This window comes from Anguilla anguilla, chromosome 2 (genome assembly GCF_013347855.1).
Source record: "Anguilla anguilla isolate fAngAng1 chromosome 2, fAngAng1.pri, whole genome shotgun sequence".
Classification (NCBI taxonomy): Eukaryota; Metazoa; Chordata; class Actinopteri; order Anguilliformes; family Anguillidae; genus Anguilla; species Anguilla anguilla.
Window position 1 is genome coordinate 40,513,118 of NC_049202.1, and position 22,110 is coordinate 40,535,227.

Below are 22,110 nucleotides of genomic sequence, written 5' to 3' on the forward strand. Positions count from 1 at the left end.
GCTCACATAAAATTGCATTAAAAATATTAACAATTCAAAACAGATAAAACAAATAACAGATAAATAAAAACATGATTAAAACACGATGCACGATAAAAACACGATAACACTGAGCCTCAAACCGCGAGTTGCTCAAACAGAGGAGCGCCCCGCCCTTAATTTCTATTGATTGCAGACTTAAATTATAATTTATTTTTGTATTGTTTTAAAAGTTTTCACCTGAATATGAATTTGCATAACAAACAAGAGCTCACAATGAAGAATCATCACTACCTTTTTGTTACACAAATTCATTTTTGAACAGGTGAAAGCTTGTAAAACAATACAGAAATAAATTATGTTTTAAATCTGCAATCAATAAATCAACTAATTTAAATAAATCAATTAAAAAGATAATATCAGGAATGTGAGTCCATGATAACAGGAGAAAGTTCAGGTGATTACATTTATCCATGGCACCAGTGTGATTTATGACACTAATCTGAACATACATGTTCATGCATATTGAAATATTTAGTTTTCTCAGTGGTCAATGGACCACCTATTTGGCCATGGCAGACTTGCATGCATGTGGGTCCTGGGTTGCTATCTGAATAGCCCTTCCCTGTGTGTCACCTTGCTGTGGGTGTGGGTACCTCAACCCATTAACTCAGTGAGTATTATTGTCGTCCTCTATGGTCTCTTCAGTTTTCATGAACATGTTAGTGCATATTGCCATTTCCCTTCTCTTCTGTTTACTCAACCCTCTCTCTACCATTACACAGTGCATATCAGTGTTTAGCTGCACTGCAGACTGACCTCACCCATCATCGACAAACCTTTGTTAAACACTGAGAAGTCTGACACCACTCATATATACATTCCACTAACATTTTTCAAAACCTGCCTGAAAATATTTATTTAATCATTAATCTTACAGGCACTTGCGCCACAGCATAATTACAGGGAATATTTAACTACACACAAGGAAGTGCAGTGTTTTGTTTATGCATTCCTGTGACACTGTGACAGTCACTTGTTCTAACCTCATCACAGGGAACTGGATCTGGCTCTAATATCCACATTCTCACGCTCAGTCTCACGTAAAAACTTTTTTTAAAGATGTGTTTGTTTAGAGATGCGTTTCATTCATAATTGTTCACTCTAACAAGACAAATGGAAGAATACGATATACAATCTTACAGCTGTAAAGGTAAAATGCAGAATTAGAAGTGGAGTAATTGTTGTTATAGTAGGGACTTTGCTTTTTAACTTTTATGGTAATATCTGACCACATGCAGTCATGCTTATTCTGTTTCACAACAGCAGAAGACAAGAAAATGACTCGGAGGGGAAGTCTACGTCAGAAGGAGGAGGGATACTCAAACCGATACAGCAGCATTAGAGTATATAGGGCATAACCTTGCTGGACACTAAACAGATGACAGGACACTTTATGAGGAATTGTGTTGATACGGTATAGTACACATACTTCAGTACAACAGCAGTATCACTGTACAGAGCTAAAAGAGCAGAGGTCAGGGCTGATAACATCTGGTGCTTGGAAGAAACCTGAGACTGACCGAGGAAGAACAATACCTGGGGAGTTTGCATACCTGTGGAGCACGTTTTTTTCTCTTCAACTTGAAAATTTGTTCAGCATTTTTTTGCAGTCTGTACTGAAAAGACGGAGGAGAGGAGAGGCAGAGATAACGTTTCTTGTGCGACAAGAACTACTTTAGAAGCAATAACTGAAAGAGTATGTTTACTAAAGGCATGGGAAATTCAAGTCAATATTGATTCATTTGAAATCTGAACAAAGGGGACCTTATATTGTAGAAAAACAATTGTGCAGCTTTTTTTAAACTTTACTAGTATATATTATTAATTTTTAAAAAATTGTTTTAAATAGTAACTGAAAAGTATTTTTAGTACATATTTTTTCTGATGAGAAGATGGATTTAGCTCTTTTTTGGGGTGGCACAATGGCCAGTTACTTGTACTATATCATCCCAGCATTGGGAGGCTATGCCCTCTTTTCCCTCTACCTGTTGAAGAACCCTCATATCCTACATAAGAAGAAAAGATCAGCTTTCCACTCCACCCACATCTCACATAGAGGGGGTAAGAATTATTGAGGTAACAGGTGATTTGTGATCACTGACAGAAAAATGTAGAAATCAAAAAAATGTATGACTTGCTTATTTGAAGCACGGAATCCATGATGTTCCCGCATTATGTATTTTCTGTTTGTCCTCCGTCCCAGCTGGGTCATGACATATTTTCCAACATTGTCCAACTATCTACAGGTTAAGTAACTTTGTAATTGTTTTATATCAAGGAGCCGGAGAGAGGATCGAAAGCACAATGGAAGCATTCACACAGTGAGTAAAATGTATTGACTCTTTTCTTCCAGTTGTGAAGGACAAGAGGATTAACCTGATCTCTCTCCTTAATTGTAGTGCAGTGAATGAAGGTACAGATATGTTGGAGCTGGACTGTCACTTGACTCGTGATGGCCATGTGGTTGTATCGCACGATGAGAACTTGCTTCGACAAACTGGACATGATGTCACAATTTCATCTTTGAATCTAGCGGTCAGTACAAGTACAAGTTCATTTAATTTGTGTCAATAAAGTGACATTCACTCAATTTATGAACTCAATTTATCATTAATAATATCATTTTGAGTAGTGGCATTATCCATTTGTATTATTAGTAATTTAAAATCAGTTCTGCCAACAAAAGAGGAGTGGCTGAGGTTATATGAGCTGTCCGACCATGTTAAGGTTGTGCATTTTGTTGTAAACGTTATTCATTGATAGGTTTCTTAGTCATTCTTTGTGTTCATGTCTCCTGTGTTTATAAGTGTTATTGTTTTTCATGAAATGGTTGCAACATTCATTTCTAATAGTTTGGCAAAAACATGTAATATTACTGTATGTTTCAGGACTTGCCTCTTTATAAAGAACGGCTGGAGGTCACATTTTATGCCGGTGAGCTTTTTTTCTTTTTGTGGTAACACAGGTTCCAAGTGAACTCTAGATATGCAAATGGCCAGCTAGTGCTCTGTTAACATGTCATTCCTTTGTACAATGTTGAACATACTGCACTATTCAAAGTGGACTGTCAGGCTGCATATCCTGTTCTAAAATGTCATCACCTTTGTCCCATAGGCAAGTATAGCACGGGAGAAGACAGAAAATTTATTTTACTTGAGGACCTCTTCAAGAAATTTGCAAAAATGCCTGTCAACATTGAGATCAAAGAGGACAACACTTTGCTTATAAAGAAGGTACAGAGAGATCAGCACTGAATCCTGTCAAAGAAATACATTCAGTGAATTTCATAAATTTCTGTTCAGTTTTTAAATGATTTTGACAAGCCAAAAAAAAATATTGAAGAAAATATAATCTTTTTCTTTTGTAATGCGGGATTACTAGGAACATTGTATTGGTTCATTTTCAAATGTTATTACAGTATTCTCGAATTCATGTGCAATATTTTTTCAGTATTGTAGTGAGCAGTGCTCAGCAGAGTCCTCTCGGTTGGTCTTTGCACTGCAATAACTCTGTTTATCTCATCCATAGGTATCCTCACTTGTAAAACAGTATGACAGAGAAGATATCACTGTGTGGGCAAGTGAAAAATCTCACATCATGAAGAAATGTCGGAGAGAGGTGTGTGGCTTCATATGGCTTTGTGCTGTTCTCTGTATGTCACGCTTCTTATGTCGATCTGCTGTAATGACTTGTATCTGTGTCTTGTATGTCTGGTCTTGTTTGAAATAAACAATGAAAAAATGTATGTACTTTGCATTGCTGCTAGTTTTGGTGAGTATGCTACTGAACATCTTATTTGTACTGTGAGTTTGCACTGGAATGTATGGTTGACTGTTAGTCCATAGTATTGCTCTGTTTGTCTATGCTGTGGGGTGCCAGTGTAGCTTAAAAATGATTATGAAAAAAAAAATGGTTATAAAAATGATCTTACAATCAGTTCATGGAGGTTGAAATCCTGAGTATCTTGAGTATGGTACCTAACCTGGTGTGCTTCTGGAGACATAGCTAGCTTTATTAATGGATAATATGTGAAATATAAATGTACTGTGTGATGCAGACTTGGAAGATATTATTGGACATGTCTCTTTCTGTTTCATGCTGTGAGTCTGAACTCTGATTACCTATATAACATTGCATGATTATATTGAAAAGCTTCTCTCTGTGTCACTCTCTGGATAGAACCCATCCATGCCTTACATGTTCACTGTAAGTAGAGGCCTGCAGTTGCTCCTGCTGTACTACAGTGGCCTATTGCCTTTTGTACCTCTGGGAGAGTGCCTCCTGCAGTCGTACCTACCCCAGATCATGAACAGGTGAGCACAATGCTACACGGTGCTTCACTGAGGCACATGCACCTGCTACCTGTCTGACTGCAGATTGCCTCTTAGACATTCAGATGACCAGCTGAGACTTGCCTTGGCAGTGTTCACCCACATTCTGCTTATACAATGTTTCTGCTTGTATGTGCTATCATCTGCTGTCAAAAGACTAAGTTTTGAATTTGTCATTGTCCTTATACCCACAACCACCCATATTAATCTCTTTTAGGAGGTATATTCCTGAGTCTCCTATTCTAAAGAACAGAATGGTCATCTCTCTAATTGAAAAGTGAGCATAATTACAATTTCAATCGTAATCCTTAATAATAGCAAATATTACTGTTAAATTGTTAGCTTGACAATAATAATTTTCTTGTTTCAGACTAATAATGCGGAAAGCACTGATCAAACACTTAGCTATGAGAGGAATTCAGGTAAAACTCATGTTCTTTCCCATAACTTTTGTTTCATTATTCAGTATTCAGTGACCATGGTGAATGTAATGTTATTTTATACTGCATAAAAATCAATCTAGTATAAGTTTTTTTGTTTGTGTAAGTTTTGGCTTCTCCTGAGAATTATTGTAATTGTAGAGATGCACACAGACACAGGTGAGGATTTGACCAGTGTGATTGCCCCTGGCCAAAATACATGTTCATCATGCCCCTATTGGATACATAATTCATATTAAGTAGCCACTGATAGACATAATGCATTAACTCTGTAAGTAAAGGATTGCTAGTATCTACAAATATTGACAACAGACAGACTGAGCACGACACCAGCTGTCAAAATGCTGTAATGACCACTCAGATTGCATCTATTGTATATGGAAAAACAAATAGCTAAAAATCTACTGTCTTAAACGTTTTACAAAAATTGTCTATCGGGTGTTTATCCTGTGAAACACTGGATTTCAGTGTAGTGATCCACCTAATATTCTAATGCTGAACTCTGACTATGCCAGTGCTCACTTTGTATGACATCCCCATAAGAAACCACATGATTGGCCACAGCATCACCTAGGGTTTCAGCTAGTGGGGATATACCCATCATGTTCCACTAGTAGTCTTCCTCTGGTTCACTAGCCTGCGATCTGTCAACTGTGCATGTGGATGCTGCAGTGATGGACAGGGCTTTGAATTCAATTTAGAATTTAAAATTGGAACAAAAACAAAAAAATGGGGATAAAAACATTATGCAGCCTCCTTCATTGGAATGAGCAATTTAATAAGATCTCTCTTGTCTCCTCCCTCAGGTGCAACTCTTTGTCTGCAATGAGGAAAAGGATATAGAGGCAGCATTTGCAGTGGGAGCTACAGGAGTTATGACTGACTATCCTAGCCTTTTGTCAAACTACCTTCGCACACACCCACAAACTGCTCACCTTAGTAGCTAGTAGAAAGACATTTCTTTGAGCAAGAAACAGACCAATATTGAGAAATGTTATGTATGTTTGCAACCACAGAAACAAGACTGGGGAGTGGGGACCTCTATTTACCTAGTTTCTCATTTTCACCACCGGAGGTGGAAAATCCAGGTTCAGAAATGAAAACTCCTGTCATGCGTTTCTTCTACCTGTGAACTCAGCCAGCTGATTTCACTAATTAGTACCTGGCTGAAGAATTGCAGTAATCTCCTGGCTGAAGAATTGCAGTAATTAGCAAATCCAGGTGATTGAAACAAAATTCTAGGGAGGACATTTACTTTCTTTGTTTTCTTTTTTTTTCTTTTATTTTATTTTATTTTTACTTTCTAACCCCTGGACTTTCCAGCTCTGTTCACCACACAATTTACTCTGTAATTCTTATTTAATGCACATATTCTTAAAATTATATCGAACACACTGCTATTTTTGTATGTGATAATTTATTATGTCTATTGCCTTGTAGAAATGCTTGTTTAATGACAATGGGAAATATTTTTGGCTGCAAATCAAATGTGTGAAAAGAATATACAAATAAAGGCTTTTATTAAATATGTCATAGTTAGTGATTACTGACCTTTGACCCTTTGATTAAACCTCAGTTGTTATCTGGTAAAACATCATTACAGTATAGTTGTTATATGACAGATGTATAGAATCCTATCTGAACCAACCAAAAAGCTTGGAGCTTAGATACACAATACTCTTTAAAATGACTATTAAGAAATATTTTACTTTAGCTATTCAGCATATGAACCTAAGGTAACATGCAATGTGGCATGACATGTCGCTTGTCAGGCCGCCATTGTAAATAAGAATTTGTTCTTAATGGCTTGCCTGATGAAATAAAGGTGAAATAAATAAAATAAAGTGGGTAAGTGAGTTTCCAGTGTATAATTATTTAAAGGATGGTATTTACAAATGATGGGTCATTTTTGCAGACATACAACAGATTTCATTATTTCCTTTAACTTTATGTTGTCTTAGAAATGACCCACCCCCTCCAGACCCCCATGATAACTTTATTGAATTATAACCATAAATCATGGTTTTTTTATGATAAAACACATAATATGTTTTGTTTTGCTGTAATAGATGTGACACTTAACTTTGATTATGACTTCTGATTCCATAACTGCAGGGTTAAAAAAGAGAAAAGATGATCTTTGTACCCTGATGGTGTAGCACTCTTTTTTCTTAAAAAAAAAAGATACATACACACATACACAGATGGGTGACATAATAATAAACCAACATAAAGTGTCTTAGTAAGGTGTTGGGCCACCACGAGCCACTAGCTTCAAGTTGCCTTGGCATAGATTGTACAAGTCCCTGGAACTCTTGTACTGGAGGGATGGAACACCATTCTTCCAAAAGATATTCTCTCATTTGGTGATTTGATGATGATGGTGGAGAGCACCATCTAACATGTTGGTCCAAAATCTCCCATAGATGTTCAACTGGGTTGAGATTTGGGGATTGCAAAGGCCACAGCATATGATTCACATCATTTTCATACTCATCAAACTATTCAGTGACCCCTTGTGCCCTGTAGATAGGGGTGTCATCCTGGAAGAGACCACTCCCATCAGTATAGAAATGTTTCATCATAGGATAAAGGTGATTACTTGGAATAACTTTGTACTGATTTGCAGTGAGCCTTCCCTCGAAGGGAACAAGTGGACCAAACCCATGCCAGGAAAATGCCCCCACAGCATAACAGAGCCACCGGCCTACCTCACTGTAGGGGTCGAGCATTCAGGCCTGTACCGTTCTCTTGGTGTACGCCACGCATGCACTCGCCCACTTGTTGAGAATATGGTGAAGGATGACTCATTTGACCATATCACTTTTTTCCCCATCTCTGTAGACCAGTGCCTATGGCACAACTGAACTCTCAAATGTTAATTTGTCATTGTAATGAGGGCTTTGTGTACTGCAACCCTACTATAATATCCCTCCATGTAATTTTCAACACTGATCTTGCTGACAGTCTGATCATGTCCTGCATTGACATCCCCAGTGACCTGAGGAAGAGTTGCTCTTCTGTTTTTCCTTACACTAACGCATGAGCATCACAGTTCAGTGTGCACTTTCAACTTTCGCACAATTTCCGACCCTATTTACTTTCCTATTGATATAAATGCAATGTCACTTCAGTCACTGTTACTATTGAAACACTAGCCAGATGAGCAATCTTTTTGATGGATGCTTATGCAATCCATGCCCCAATAATGAACCCTCTTTCAAAGTCACTTGGATCTTTTCCTTTTGCCATCTTGACCCAAAAGTCAAGGTCAACTGGGCCTGCGTAGCATTTTTATACATGCCACAGTGCATGATAGGATGCTAATTGCTTAATTGTATCATGCAGTACATAAGGGAAATGTTTAACTTTTTAAGTCATCAAATTTCAGTCTGAAAGAATTCAATTTACGCAGTTTTCTACTGCTGTTAAACTCAAAACCTGGTTATTTTTTACTCTGAAAATAACACGAAAGTATACAGAACACACAGAGAAGTGTGCCACTGATCTCTTGATATGACATCGTCATAGCATCCCTCGTGTTGAGCTGACACGTGCATACTCAATGCCACTTAAATGAACATGTTAACATTCTATCGTTTATTTAGTAGGCAACCTTCCTCACGACGTTTTTAGATACGAAAATCCTAAGATCAGCTAATCCTAAACAATGTGTATCAATACCCCGTGGACGCCCTTTGGGTAGCACGGACCCAGGAAACTAATCAGACAGTTAGCCGAATCAAACTGAAAGCTCTGGATCTGATTGATTGACTGACCTACATTTTCTCCAGCTGGTCTCTCTAAATCCTGATTGGTCAGCACAGGGTTTGTTATTGCAGTAGTGACGTAGGCTTTTGGCTGAGTTCGTGGTGTAAACAAACCTCCTGAAATACTTTCATCTGAAGTTCCAGAGTAGCTAACTGTTCGATTTGTAACTTTATTTCATGTATTTTAAAAGGGCCAAACTTCCCTTGTCCTCATTTTGCTTTTCTTACCTGAAGTAATTAGCCGACTTCATCGGGAAAACATTTAGCTATTTCCGTAACTTTGCACCAGCTAACTTAGATTAGTATACCTACCAAGGTTCGCAAGTTTATAGCTATTATTCGGCTATAATAGATTATCTGTGGTCTGATTTTATTCTGCGACGTTGGATTAGATTTCTAAATTGAAGTTTTTATTAAACAGTCATTGCATTAGCTTGCTAAGTTAACTAAACTCGTGTGATTAGCAAGTATTATTTGCATTAGCGAGTTAACGTTAACTTCCATACTAGCTAGGTGTTAACGGAGGCATACAACTCACCGGCTAGACTAGCTAAAGGAAGCAAGCCAAGGCGGATTCAAGGTAAGTTTTATAAGGAAACGGCTGCAACGTACGATAAAGATAACACGCATGTGTTTTTTTTAAATTTTTACTATTGATAGCTACGCCAGCTTTATTTGTGTATCTGTAGACTAACTGAGCTGTGGTATCGATATCTTCAGCCGAAGTGATACAAGTTCGCGCTAATAGTCCCCTACTAGTCTAGCTAATATTCGTTGCTATTTTGCGCAGGTTTTTTTATTTTGTACAAAAAATAGCTAACTTTTGTGTTCATAACCGTGCTAACTCTTTGTTTTTTCTCTCCATGTGTGGTGGAGGCTGTGAACTGTCATGCTATTTTGTGCGACGTTTCCGTGTGTACACTGCATCTCAAGTTAGCTAGCTAGCTTTTGTTATTAACGCAGGGGTGCACAACAAGGGCCGATCCGTTTCAGGATCTTGTGCCAACTTCTGCTTTATTTAATTAGAGTCTAGCTCAATCATATATTGATCTGACATTTGTATCAGCAGCAGATACAACCACAGACCTTAAGTGTACCCTAAAGCTTTTACTGTGCTGCTTGCGTAGTTTTTGTTGTTGTCAAAACTGAAACTAAGGTAGTCTAATTGGTCGGATCAAAAACCAGCATGCAGCCCTACCCTCCAAGATGGAGTGGTGCACCCCGGGCCTAACGTTGCACGATCCAAGAAGGTAGTCTCCGCCTTCTCAGGTTTACTGCTGCCCTTCCCACTTCGACACAGTTACCTTAATACTACGTTTTTGTTCTGTAGCTCATGTTACAATAGTTTCCGTATTCGATATTTTATTAACCCTTTGGCAATTAGAATACTGTACAGTGTTGGTATTAAATAGCGTATTTAAACTTTTATTGTGTGTGTATGCTCTTCATATATTTTGTACTCTTGCTCTTCAGCTTTCAGACATGGTGAAACTGACCAAGGCCAAGACTTTTCAGGCATACCTGGACTTCTGTCATCGCAGGTACAGCTGTGTACACTGCCGCGCTCACCTGGCCAACCACGATGACCTCATCTCCAAGGTGAACACTGCTGGCAGCATTGGGGTTTATAGTGTGTTCCGTTCGGCAAGATACCTTTGCACTGTTCACGTTAGTAATGTTATTTCCTGCTCAAATAGCAGTGTAGTTGTACAAAGTAAAGCATATACAGTGTAATTCAGTCAGTCTCTTTTGAGGCCCATGAGGTGAAAGTTTTTCAGATGGGAAAGTTTTGTACTAATGTGAACTTGTTCTATGGTTTTGAAATTCTTTCAGTTACTTTATTTCCCATGTCCCATCATTGTTTGGAGGCTTCTCCGTGTGTAATATAAAGTTTGTTGATGATGATGCTGATGGTAATGTGTTTCAGTCTTTCCAGGGAAGCCAGGGACGGGCCTACCTTTTCAACTCTGTGTGAGTATTCATTCTAATTTATCAGCACACGCAAACTGACCGTGTTGTGCTACGTGTTAGTTCGATATAATGAAATGTTCTGTAAATCGGTCTTGCATTATTCCAGTTTTCTTTTGGCTGTGATTAATCTCCATATATGTGGCCTTCACAGGGTGAATGTGGGGTGTGGTCCAGCTGAGGAAAGATTGCTTCTGACAGGCCTGCATGCTGTGGCAGATATCTACTGTGAGAGCTGTCACACCACACTGGGCTGGAAATATGTAAGACTGCTTGAATATATTATAGTATTAAATAGATTATAATCATTGTATGTTACTGGTATGGTTTACTAGGGGTTAAGTAGTATGCACTTGCCATGAGGTCTTAGTTCAGTTTATATGTGTTAACTGTGTGAAACCCTGTTCTGCTGTTCAGGAGCAAGCATTTGAGTCCAGTCAGAAGTACAAGGAGGGGAAGTTCATCATCGAGCTCTCTCACATGATCAAGGATAATGGATGGGACTGAGCAGAGTCTATGTTTCTGTCCATTTATTCTGTGTCCAATTAAGAACACAGCCTCTCTGTCACCAAGTCACTTTCATTCTCACCGATTCTGTCCAGAATTGTAACTTTTGCTTTAGAAACTTTGTTATGGCTGGTCTTTCATGACTGATGCTTGCACCACTGCCATTGTCAGTGTTTACCGAGTGCTGTGTCTCACACCGACTCATCTCATGTTAATAGTTTCTGAATGGCCTGCTGAATAGTTAAAACAGTGGCATGCATTTAATTATTTACGAAGACATCAGTATGCACAGTATGCTTTGAATGTTTTCATAAGATTATTTTAAAATATAAACTCCCATACCAACATTTCAGTGAGTTCACATTTGATCTTCGTAGTTTTCATGAATTTCGAATTCCTAGAAATATGAAAGAAAACATTTTTTTTTAATTGTCGCATCCAGGTTGTTTAATTCCATGTTTTTAGTAAAAATATTAAATTTTCATGTTTTTTTGTTGTTGAATATTTTAATTATGTAGTACTCCATGATTGATTTTATATTATTTTAAATTTTGATTAACGTGTGGGGGTGGAGGGGATTTGAGTGGTTGATGGTGACTGATTTAAATTTTTTGTGTTGTGATGACGTGTTGCTATGACCACTATGAATTATATTTTATTACCATATGTGCAATGTAAGAGAATGTAGAAAAGTTTCAGGTGGAATGTTTGTTTGGGTATTAAGTGCAATATTTGTGACTGATCACATTAGGTTGGGCAATGGAAGATGGTTCAGTCCTTGTGAAATGCTGTTTCTTAAATTGCCCCAGTAGCCAGGTTTATTTGGCTTGAATGGCAATTTATCAGTGCTTTCAAGCATTTTAAGACCCCTCTTATGGAGCTCCCCCCTTCCAGGTGTATGTATGAATGGTTTGTGTGTCTTCACACTGTATAATATGTATTGGTATTATTACGCCAATTGTTTTTCATTGCTTATGCCGTTGAAACTCACTGGTTGGCAGTTTGCCCAAATGTCACAAAATGTGGCTTGTCAGGGTGATTTCATTGTGTCACATTGTTTATACCATATGAAATTTCTGTACTCTTGTCAAACAATTTTTTATCACTTAAGTTGAAGGATACTGGGTTTGGCTCGTGTGTAGTTTGCTGCTTCTTTTGTTGTGTGTTCTTTTTTGTGTGCAAATAACTTCTGCTTCACCTTGTGTAAGGTATATTGCCAAAAACAATTAAATGTGGTTAATAATTTTAAGTGCTTTATATTTGTGGGGAAAAGTCAATTTGGTAAATAAAGCCTTGTTGAAAATGTGCTGATGTTTGTGTACTTTAATATGCTGTACATTTGACAATCTTTAACAATATGTAAGTATTGCATTGGCAATTAATGTCAGGTTTTTACATTTTTATTCTGAATTCTTGATTTTAATGATCTGAAAGTTCTGATTACACTGTAGCGGTCAGTTCACTGCTTGGTGAACTTGATACCAACACCCTCTGCCTGTACCTCTTTACTAACAGCACAGATTCAATAACAGTAATTAAAAAATTTTAATCCAGGAGCTGTGTGACAATCTGGTCCTCAAGGCTGATGTTATAAAATGCATATAAGCCACTTCACGTAAGGCATCTTTCTTCCCATAGAATCTCAAAGCACTTTACAGTGAAAGGGGGGCAAGCAGCCCTCAACCTCCACCAATGTGTAGCACTCCCCTCTTTGAGAAGACATTTTGTGCAGAAACACTCACTGCATACCAGCTGAAGTGGAGTGGGATGGTTTGTAAAAGCCAGTTAAACTGGGAGATGATTAGGTGGTGGGTTTGAGAGAACTTAAGAATCTTTACAGGACACCGAGGAACCCCTATTCTTTGTGACAACTGCCATAAGATCTTAACTAAGAGGATGAGTTAGGGCAGAGGTTTAATATCTCACAAGACCTGGGGATCCACTGTATAAACTAGTTTTTGTCACAGCCAATATCTTGAACAATTCAATTGGCTGAAAATATGTTTTAAGTTCTAACAGTTCTACACTTTCACTTATTCCAATATAATGCAGGTTTGTCTCAGCTATTTGCTCTGTCAGTAAACTGTTTTTTACAATTAGTTTCAGTGACCAGGTGACCAAACTCAGCAATTGAAACCCCAATGGCTTCACCTGTCAGTTTGTAATAAATCAACCTTATTTAAAGAATTTGGTTGTCATACAAAAAATTAGAAATGAAAGGACTGCAGTACATGTACTCGTGGATTAAAAGTCCTGGGAAGTGAGTATGTAATATTTATTCTCCATGGTATATATAACAGTTTTTGACAGCAAATTACCTTAAGAGAGTGAATCAGCCTTCTGAAGAAATGAAGTGTTTAATTAAGAACTGACAGCTCACTACTCTTTGGTTGCAATTAGGATATGAAGGAAAACCGGCAGACATAGTGGGTCTGCAGGACGAAGTTTGAAAACCCGCGGTTTACATCAAAGCACGAGGCATCTTAATCCAGACAGAGCCTTGTAGACACTGCCACCTACCGGTTCACCAACACCACTTCCAGCAGCAACTGCCAAGTGCAACACAACTACTAGCTCAGCCATCAGGTAACAGTGTGATAGTAGGGAGATATTCCAGTATTTCCTGCACTCGTTATAACCATCCCATGCAAATTATTTTATATATAAATTTTTTCCTGAACATCAGTTATCACAGATTGTGGGGAAAAATTGATATTTATTTATAGTGATTAAACTCCTTGATGTCAAGTACTTCAGAGTTGCGTTCAAGTCCTATTTCTCAAAAAAAATAGGTATGTGTGTGGAGGAGGGAGCAAGGAACATTTTATTTAACAGCTGGGAATACAGGTCCATATCTATATACTTAATAGCAAAGATATTTCTACTTAACTGGTCTATGTTGATTTACACAACTGAAAATACGTTTTACTGCTTCGTCCCAACAGGTTTAAGATAAATGTGTGTGAGAATGTAACCGTCAGGCCGTCTAATCAACAGTGACATTCCTTATGGATTCAGAGTATCTCCAGAGGGTCCCTGTCTCTTTGGGACAGCTTGATGGAGATGGAGTCAGAGAGACGCACTGACAACCTTTCTTTCAGCACAGAGAGGAAACCTCGCTCACTGTTGCTATGGTCGCTCAGGATAACACTAGTACCAGCAGCCACAGCATCCAGGACCTCATGATGTGACATTTCCCCTGAGAAAACAAAACACAATAAAAACCCATTGAAATTAACACAATGTAATAAAATCACAACTTTGAGAATGAAAACAATTTAGTTTGAGGGAAAAAATGTTTACGGCCAAATTTTATTTGCACACGCAAAACTGCTGACTCACACTACCTGTGATGTAGAGATCAGCTTTCACCGCATTCAGAACTGACCCTCCAGATCCAGCACACACTGCCACTGTGTTGACTGCAGACTCTAAATAAATCACAGTACCAGTACTGTTAGACGCATTAACATACATATTTATGCATGCATGTGTTTTTAACCCCATACCAACTGCTGGCACATATTTGAAAAGAGCTAACAGTGGAAGTATGATAAGCGCATGACCAAGACCTATTCAAACAAGTTTGTTAGCGTTGGCTTATAAGCCAGATAAGATAACTAGCTTGCTAGTGAAGAAAAATGTGAATAATAACAGCTAATAACATCCTGCGACAGTTTAATATACACATACACCCACAGAAACTTTAGAAACTTTTGTATAACTATATGGCTTGGATGTATGATTGAGACTACTGTACTGTGTAACTAGTATTGTATGAAACAACATAGGTGGATGAATGTCTTAATGAAACAAGTTTAGTTTTGTGTGCTTCATCTTCATCATCATTGTGGATTTGTGCCCCTGAAGCTAAAAAGGAAAATTTCTGTTAATGTTACTGTTAATTTTGGAGCCAGAAAATTGCCAGGGCTACTTTTTCAAAATGCTGGCTCTCATTCACACATTACCTCAAATGTTAAAGTTCCTTACCAGTTCAGGGTAAAGCTGCATGTGTAAAAAGGGTTAATGACACATGGAGCTTTTGGGGCAAATCAATATTCCTTGTGTGGACTACATATGGGCCAGTCAAACAGTGTTTGGCTACTTCTGGAATCTCTCTTACCAAGTGTATGCTGGGCACCAAGAGCCAGTCTCACGTGGCTCAGGCCCAAGTGTGACTTGATTCGTTGCACGGCTGTAGCTATAGAGATGGGTTCATCCAAAATGCTCCTTCGCCCCTGACCACAACCAGGGAGAGGCAGCTAAACCAGAAAAGAGAAAACATAAAGGCTGATAGAGAAGTAAAGCAGTTATAGGGCACGGACATGGGGATGTACGGAAAAAACACACCTGCCTCAAAAACACAAGCAAACATTAAGATTAATTTTAAAGGTGCTAGGCTTCAACTTGGTAAGCTACCTTGGTAAGTTGCAGAATGCTGAGAGATTCCTTAGAAGTAGCATGTTGTGACAGAGTTTGGACAGCAGCAGTCAGGATGGAGTCTGGACAGATGAGGCTTACATTGTACCCATCGCCATCAGATCTGCGGACAGGATGGAACGCACATTTATATTTTAGGCATTTAGCTGACACTCTTATCCACAGCGACGTACAATTAGTGCACAAAAAGGCATAGATTTACCAACATTCCATGTAGCAGTTAATGAGAGTGTACTGGTCAGGCCAAAACACACCGGCTATAGGTAATACTGTGTCAATAGAATTATGTATGTATATGTTAACATGAAAGGAAAGGTAGAGAGGTTTAGGTTTATTCTAATTAAATATAGGATAGATAGAAGATGTGGAAGAGAGGAATGGGAATCAGGATGGAGAAGGGGGGAGGTATTTTCTGAACAGGCGCGTGTTCAGGTAATGCCGGAAGGTAGGGAGGGACTCTGCTGTCCTGACTGAGGAAGGCAGATTGTTCCACCAATAGGGCAAAAAGGTTGAGGTCAAGATGGGCGATGACCAGGCTTTCGCAGGGAGGGGAGAGCTAAGTGCCCGGTGACAGCAGAGCACAGAGCATGGCTTGGAGGTTTAGGGCTAGAGCATGGCCTGAAGGAATGGAGGTGCAGTTCCTATAACAGCCTTGTACCCACAGGCGGTTTTACCATAGGTCATAGGTAGGCAATTGCTTGGGGCCTCGTGAATTTGTGTTTCCTTTTTTTTTTTTTTTTAATTTATAAAACATTTTTCCTTTCTTGTCACTCCAAACAAATGATAATCTGTAATAAAAATAAATATATCTACATGTAAATGTGGGCCTATCCAATTAAATATCTATTTGCCAATATTTATTATCACCCACATTTCACATTTAATGGACTATTCCACCTTGACCTTCCCGCATTTGCGCCTAATCAATGACGCAGAAATTCGAGTTACCATCAGAGGCAGAGTCACTATCTTTGTTACCATGAAGCGTTTTCAAAGTGGATTTGAGAAGAGGAAGAGGAAGATGCCCAGTTTAAGGAAAGTTTTCCTAAACTGACTAAATTCTTTAATAAAACAACCAGAGACTCCACGACGGAGGAGCAACAAGTGAGTGAGAGGACCTATTATCAACCACCCTAAACGCTAGTGTATTTACTTTGTATTTAGAGAGAACTGGACATTGTTACCTATTTAAATGTAAGACCTGTAAAAATACACATAATAAATTGTCTAAATGTAAAAAACCATCTTCATACATATACATTTAGTTATATTAATACAGCCTTATTTAATATATCAACTTTAAGACAAGCAACGGAATTATCTCATCGCGACCCATTAAATCCAATGGCGCAGACGTTGCTTCATAATTTCAAACTGCTTTCCTAACAGCTATTTTGTGTCCTGCGATTTGAGTTACAACAGTGAATATGTACGGATTCCTAGACATGCTGATAGCGACCACCCTTTCTCATATTAACCTCAAATACGCAAGACAGGACACATACAGTATGCTAGCAAATTTAAGTTCCATTCATTTATATGGGGTGGTCGATACACGTCCCCTTAAGCCGCGTTTCCACTGCAGGAACTTTACCCCGGAACTAGGAACCTTTTCAGGAACTCAGTGCGTTTCGACCGCAGGAACTAGGGTCTAAATTTAGTTCCGGGGGCTTTATTTTACCCCCAAAAAAGTTCCTGCTCAGGGGGTAGTACTTTCCAAAAGTACCGGAACCTTTGGGGTGGGGCGCAAGCGCTGAAAATTTCTGATTGGTTGACTACTTGCAGTGTTTTATGTCAACCGCCATGTTTAAAAATCTGCAGCCGCAAACCGATTTATTTTCATAACTTCAAATCAAACTTGTATGTTATGCGGCGCAGTAGGCTAGTTTTGGTTATAACCTGCCAACGTCTTGGAATTATAACGTGTGCTCTTCTGTTCTTTCTTTGCTTTAGTATTCGTTTTATGAAATGCTAAGCATTCGTGCTGGGACAGCATATTATGTACCAAAACATTCAAACGGATTAATTCGGTTGCTGAAGATTTTCTTTGTTAGCCCGTTGTAATTGACTCAATACGTTTGATACAGTTATGTGAGGTATGCGGTAGTTCTGCGTAATTCACATTGGTGATACAGTAAAAGCAAACTGGAAATCACCTTCCGCACTTTTTGTCAGGGTAAAATAACAGGTTAATTCTAGTAATCGTCCCTTTAGCTTTTTCAGACTGCCGTAATTTTACTCTGCCATTCTTCAATTCCACAAAAAGACCAGGAAGACTATGGACTAATTTATGGTGCATGGTTCGCATCTGGAGGGCACACTTCGCTGCTTGGCTAGCAGTAACTTGAGCAACCAAAAGCTAGCGCTGGACCACCTCTGAGTTATTTGCCGGCACATTAAAAAAATTGCGAAAGTACTTTTAAAAAAAAAAAAAAAAAACCACTGGAGGATAACGAGGACATTTTTCTTACGTAACTAGGTGCAGGTTGTTACCGATATTTCGCCTATTTTTTCATATATAGTTGCAAATCAGTTTACGTTTTCCTGTCTGTCGAACGAAGTTGTTTGATAATAGGTGCTCTCACTCTAGCTGACGTTACAACAGGTGTAACGTTAGTTGAAGAAGCTGAGCTAGCTAACATTAGCAGCCTTACTGCTGCCTCAGCCTGTTGTGCACCCACCGCACCTACTACAACTTCTAGCGTTACTGCCTCTGCTGGTTGCGGTGAACCAGCTACAGTGTGGGAGAAAAGTGTCAGAGGTGACACCGACAGACAGCAGCAGCCCACCACAAACCAGACACCCGCTCGGACCAGGACTTTTACCCCAAGAGAATAGTGGATGTTCAAATGCTTTATCAAAAAGCATGTACTATACTTTTGTCTTGAAAGAATTAAAGATTATATACTTATAATCTTTTTCTTGCTATATTGTCTTCTTCTAACTGACTGAAGGTTATTTGAAGTTCTTCAGTTAGAATTCTCATTTGGGTCTGTCCTTTACTTCTGTGGCTTTGTTAACTGAAAAGAGCTGCCTCCAAATAGTTTTTGTTCACTAGCTATGATTGCGTTAAGCAAAATGGAGAAGGGCCTCACACTGGTCTTTGCCTGGGGCCTCCAAACCACTAAAACTGCCCCTGCTTGTACGCCAACACAAGAGTAATGAATTTGACATGGGCAGCCACCAGAAGCCAGTGGAGGGTACGCAGGTGGCGGGTGACAAGGGAAATTTTAGGGAGGTTGGACTGAGCCAAACAATCCGGTGTAGAGAAAGAAGAGAGGAAGAAGAGCACAGAGCCCAGGAGAGGACAAAGCCCTGTGGAACCCCAGGAGAGAGGGTTCGTGGCAAAGACAGACAGGTCTTGGAGGATGAGGATCAAGGCGAGAGTGGCAGCTCTAGTGGTAAGAAGGGCTGTAGTGACAGCAAGGAGCACAGTCTCAGAAGAGTGGACAGGCTTGAAGCCTGACTAGTTGGGGGCCAACAGGCTCTTCAGAGAGAGAAACTGTAAAAGTTGTTTAGAAACAACGCATTCAAGTACTTAAAAAGAAAAAGAAGGTCTGTAGTTTTTGAAAGTCCACAGGTAGAGGGAAGGTTTCTTGAGAAGAAGAATAACTAGCTGATTTGAAGGCAGTTGGTATGCAGCCAGATGTCAGGAAGGAGTTGATGGTTGTGAGGAAAGGGAGCAGGTCTGCAGCAATAGCCTGGAGGAGGCAGGATAGGATTGGGCCGAGAGGGCAAGTGGTAGGCTAACTTGTGGAGGCAAGTTTTAGGGGGAAACAGGAGAAAGACATTAAGCCAGTCAGAGAGGTTCGAACACGGATGGTTTGTGAACAGGCTTGGGAAAGGAGCCTTGGATGTCATCAACCTTCTAAAAGTAGGAAACAAAGAGAAGAGACAGGAGTAGGTAGACAGGGACTAAGGAGAGACAAGAAGATGACAAGGAGTTTCAGGAGGTTATAAGCAAAACAGTGAATTTGGGAGAGGTAAAAGGTTGATTTAGCAGCAGAGATGGATGTAGAGGAGAGACTGAAAGTGGGAGAGGTGAGCTAACAAGCGACTTTTGTGCCACCCTCTCTCAGCAGCCCAAAGCCTTGAATGCTCATTTCATCAGGATTCTGACAGCCAAGGAGCAGGTGGGGACAGACGGGCAGGTCTAGAGGACGAAAGACATAAAGATCAAAGGAAGATGAGATGCAAGATAGAAATATGGAAGTGACAGAGTTGGTGGAAAGAGAAAGGAGAGTCAGGAGGATGGAGTGAGGAGAGAACAGAGGAAAAGAGGAAGGAAGAGGAGAGAGACTGAACATAAAGTGGGGTGAGACCAGGTTAGAGTGGTCAGCATAGAGGGGCTTGGAGAAGGAAACAATGTAATGGTCAGAAAGTTGGAGAGGGGTGGCAGAGAGGTTAGTTGCAGGACAGACACTAAAACAGACCAAGCCAAGCCAAACACAAAGGGTTAACACAGAACCAACAGACACTCAGAATACATACATACAGCAATATGGTACAGTACCTTGTGGTAGTGTACTCTAACTTCCCTGTTGTATCCATTAGTTCAGCCAAAATCATTTTCAATTCCTCATGATTCCTCACAGTGAATTCCAGTTTGTGAGTTAGGGGAGTGCTACTGGCAGCCTGACTTAACACTGACACACTGCCACTGCCTGAAAGAGACAAGTCAATTAAGCATGGCAAAATTAATACATAAATATAACACACCTTCAGATTTCCATATTTTTGTTCCTGATTTCCCCCCCCATTTTTTCCTGCAAATTTGGAATTCTAAATTGTGTTCGTGCTAATCACTCCTCTCAGTTTGGGACATTGATAACAAGCATGTGTTCTCCAAGGAAGTTGCAGTTACATGGTCAGATGCAGACATGCTTTTCAAAATCATTCATATCATAACTCTAATAAAGTTGAGCAAAAAAGGCTGTATAAACAATACAGGTAATCAGCTATATTGTAGTTGTCCTCGAAAAGTATTTTAACAGTAGAATGGAATTTTTTATTTATGCTAAATGGATTTCAGATAAAAAGATGAATATGAGACAAAAGCACAGAATCAGTTTTTATTTCATGGTATTTTCATGCATATAGGCTATGTTTTACCATTTTACTGAAACAGTTTTTTTTGTGTTGAGTCCCCCCATTTTCAACTGTGCACAATTTAGTTGTTTCCTAGCTAGTAAAACTTTTAATGTCCATCCTTTTACATACTTCTTCAGCCTAACCCCAACTCTAACCCTACCACACAGCTTACCAAACACCCTCCCCTCCTTATCTTAAAAACATGAATTTTATCTACTTACCTACTCCGCCAATCAGCCAGTCATTGACCCCACCTCTCACACAGTCTAGGGCAGTATGGGGAGAGTAAATTGCAATTCCTGCTTTGACTGCCCTGATAGCCAACTGCTGCTTCCAGTCCCTTTGAACTAATCGCTTGATTGGCCGAAACAATGGTGGGTGATAGGAGACAATGAGGTCACAATTCATGGCCTCAGCTTCGTCCATAACAGGTACTGTCAAGTCATTAGTCAGTAAGACCGTTTTAACAGGATGGACTTTGCTTGGCTCCACCAAGAGTCCTACATTGTCCCATGGCTCTGCCAATGGCAGGGGAGCCAAATTCTCAAGCACCTCTAAGACTTCTGATAAATCCATGGGTTTACAGGAGTGACTGGACTGGAACAGAGAAGGTGACTGGGAGAGAGAATAAGAAAGAGGAGTGGGAAAAAACAATTTTTTGCAAAATGACTGGGAAAAGATAAAACTAGTGGATGATGTTGCAAGAATGTGGAATGAAGTGTAAAAATTAGCATAAACTGATGGGGAAGAAATGTAAGATCCAAGGGTCTTCTGAGGGGACAAAACAGAGTGAGATAATGCCAGATGATGTTTATAGAAAGAGAATGAGCAAGTGCTAAAGCAAGCCAATTTAAAGGGCAGTGTAAATGGCCTCAGAGATGCTTTCACCCATCCAGGAAGCATTGGTTTAGATATACCTGCAGGGACATGAAAATAAATTTCATTTCAGCTGGTCATGTTTGGGTTCCTACAAAAGGAGGAAAGTTTTTTCAAAAAGCCCAGTAATTCTGTAATATCAATACACTCTAGACTTACAGACGGAGAATTATCTAAAGACATGGAGAACTGACTCATAACAGACTAAACCATTATATAAGTCAGCCAGAACTGACACCACATTCAAGCCACCGCTACAAGTAGATATTCGTAGCAAGCTACTGCTGCTGCCCATAACAAAAATGAAACCAGACTATCCGACATGCGGATACGGATTGGTTATTAACCTCATTGCAATTCGCTACGATGCAAGTGTGTTATTGCCCCTAGAACATAAGGTTTCAATAAGTCACTCGCAACTTCAGGAAAACAAAACGTATTCGACTGTGGCTGAAAGAAAACACTTACTGCCTCGCCTAAATGCAAACAATCTTCTACTGAGTCAGCTCCGTGAAGACGCCACACAACGTGTTTTCCTTCATAGGAAGGGCTTCGCGCTATACTTCTCTGTGATTAGTCGGTAAAATTAAAGAAAGCTTTCTATTGGTTCGTTGAACTTGTACCACGATGACTGACAGGTTTCAC

General features: G+C 39.4%; 3 protein-coding genes across 6 annotated transcripts; 2 read left to right on the top strand and 1 right to left on the bottom strand.

The window, feature by feature from the left end:
• Positions 1-971: 971 nt before the first annotated feature.
• gdpd3b (glycerophosphodiester phosphodiesterase domain containing 3b) lies at positions 972-6,652 on the top strand. 2 transcript variants are annotated; one of them, XM_035404046.1, is made up of 11 exons: positions 972-1,192; positions 1,306-2,103; positions 2,321-2,363; positions 2,442-2,577; positions 2,931-2,976; positions 3,157-3,275; positions 3,571-3,660; positions 4,222-4,355; positions 4,591-4,650; positions 4,744-4,795; positions 5,620-6,652. In XM_035404046.1, exons 2-11 carry the CDS (start codon positions 1,935-1,937, stop codon positions 5,758-5,760), a joined length of 990 nt encoding a protein of 329 aa, XP_035259937.1. In that variant the 5' UTR covers positions 972-1,192; positions 1,306-1,934; the 3' UTR covers positions 5,761-6,652. The 2 variants fall into 2 exon arrangements, with proteins under 2 accessions (XP_035259937.1, XP_035259938.1); XM_035404047.1 differs by having other exon boundaries at positions 1,309-2,103.
• Positions 6,653-8,652: 2,000 nt separating this feature from the next.
• LOC118220284 (protein yippee-like 3) lies at positions 8,653-12,364 on the top strand. Of its 2 annotated transcripts, none has more exons than XM_035404085.1 (5): positions 8,653-9,163; positions 10,057-10,182; positions 10,511-10,554; positions 10,706-10,814; positions 10,969-12,364. In XM_035404085.1, the coding sequence occupies exons 2-5, from the start codon at positions 10,066-10,068 to the stop codon at positions 11,056-11,058; spliced, it is 360 nt and encodes a 119-aa protein (XP_035259976.1). In that variant the 5' UTR covers positions 8,653-9,163; positions 10,057-10,065; the 3' UTR covers positions 11,059-12,364. The 2 variants fall into 2 exon arrangements, with proteins under 2 accessions (XP_035259976.1, XP_035259977.1); XM_035404086.1 differs by lacking the exon at positions 8,653-9,163 and adding an exon at positions 9,217-9,833.
• Positions 12,365-13,319: 955 nt separating this feature from the next.
• On the bottom strand, positions 13,320-22,048 carry nif3l1 (NIF3 NGG1 interacting factor 3-like 1 (S. cerevisiae)). Of its 2 annotated transcripts, none has more exons than XM_035404002.1 (7): positions 21,934-22,009; positions 20,811-21,204; positions 20,012-20,162; positions 15,478-15,601; positions 15,182-15,320; positions 14,406-14,489; positions 13,320-14,257 (listed from the first exon to the last, which is right to left on the bottom strand). In XM_035404002.1, the coding sequence occupies exons 2-7, from the start codon at positions 21,163-21,165 to the stop codon at positions 14,073-14,075; spliced, it is 1,038 nt and encodes a 345-aa protein (XP_035259893.1). In that variant the 5' UTR covers positions 21,166-21,204; positions 21,934-22,009; the 3' UTR covers positions 13,320-14,072. The 2 variants fall into 2 exon arrangements, with proteins under 2 accessions (XP_035259893.1, XP_035259892.1); XM_035404001.1 differs by having other exon boundaries at positions 13,759-14,257; positions 20,811-21,506; positions 21,934-22,048.
• Between the last annotated feature and the right edge of the window lie 62 nt (positions 22,049-22,110).

Coding starts and splice junctions, on each gene's coding strand:
- gdpd3b (XM_035404046.1), top strand. CDS start 1,935: ATGGATTTAGCTCTTTTTTGGGGTGGCACAATGGCCAGTTACTTGTAC. Junction 2,977..3,156: donor GGAGGTCACATTTTATGCCG/GTGAGCTTTTTT, acceptor TTTGTCCCATAG/GCAAGTATAGCACGGGAGAA. Junction 3,661..4,221: donor TGAAGAAATGTCGGAGAGAG/GTGTGTGGCTTC, acceptor CTCTCTGGATAG/AACCCATCCATGCCTTACAT.
- LOC118220284 (XM_035404085.1), top strand. CDS start 10,066: ATGGTGAAACTGACCAAGGCCAAGACTTTTCAGGCATACCTGGACTTC. Junction 10,183..10,510: donor ACGATGACCTCATCTCCAAG/GTGAACACTGCT, acceptor AATGTGTTTCAG/TCTTTCCAGGGAAGCCAGGG. Junction 10,815..10,968: donor CCACACTGGGCTGGAAATAT/GTAAGACTGCTT, acceptor TCTGCTGTTCAG/GAGCAAGCATTTGAGTCCAG.
- nif3l1 (XM_035404001.1), bottom strand. CDS start 21,492: ATGCTTCCTGGATGGGTGAAAGCATCTCTGAGGCCATTTACACTGCCC. Junction 20,163..20,810: donor CTGGCTGATTGGCGGAGTAG/GTAAGTAGATAA, acceptor TGTCTCTTTCAG/GCAGTGGCAGTGTGTCAGTG. Junction 15,321..15,477: donor GCATTCTGCAACTTACCAAG/GTAGCTTACCAA, acceptor TTTCTGGTTTAG/CTGCCTCTCCCTGGTTGTGG.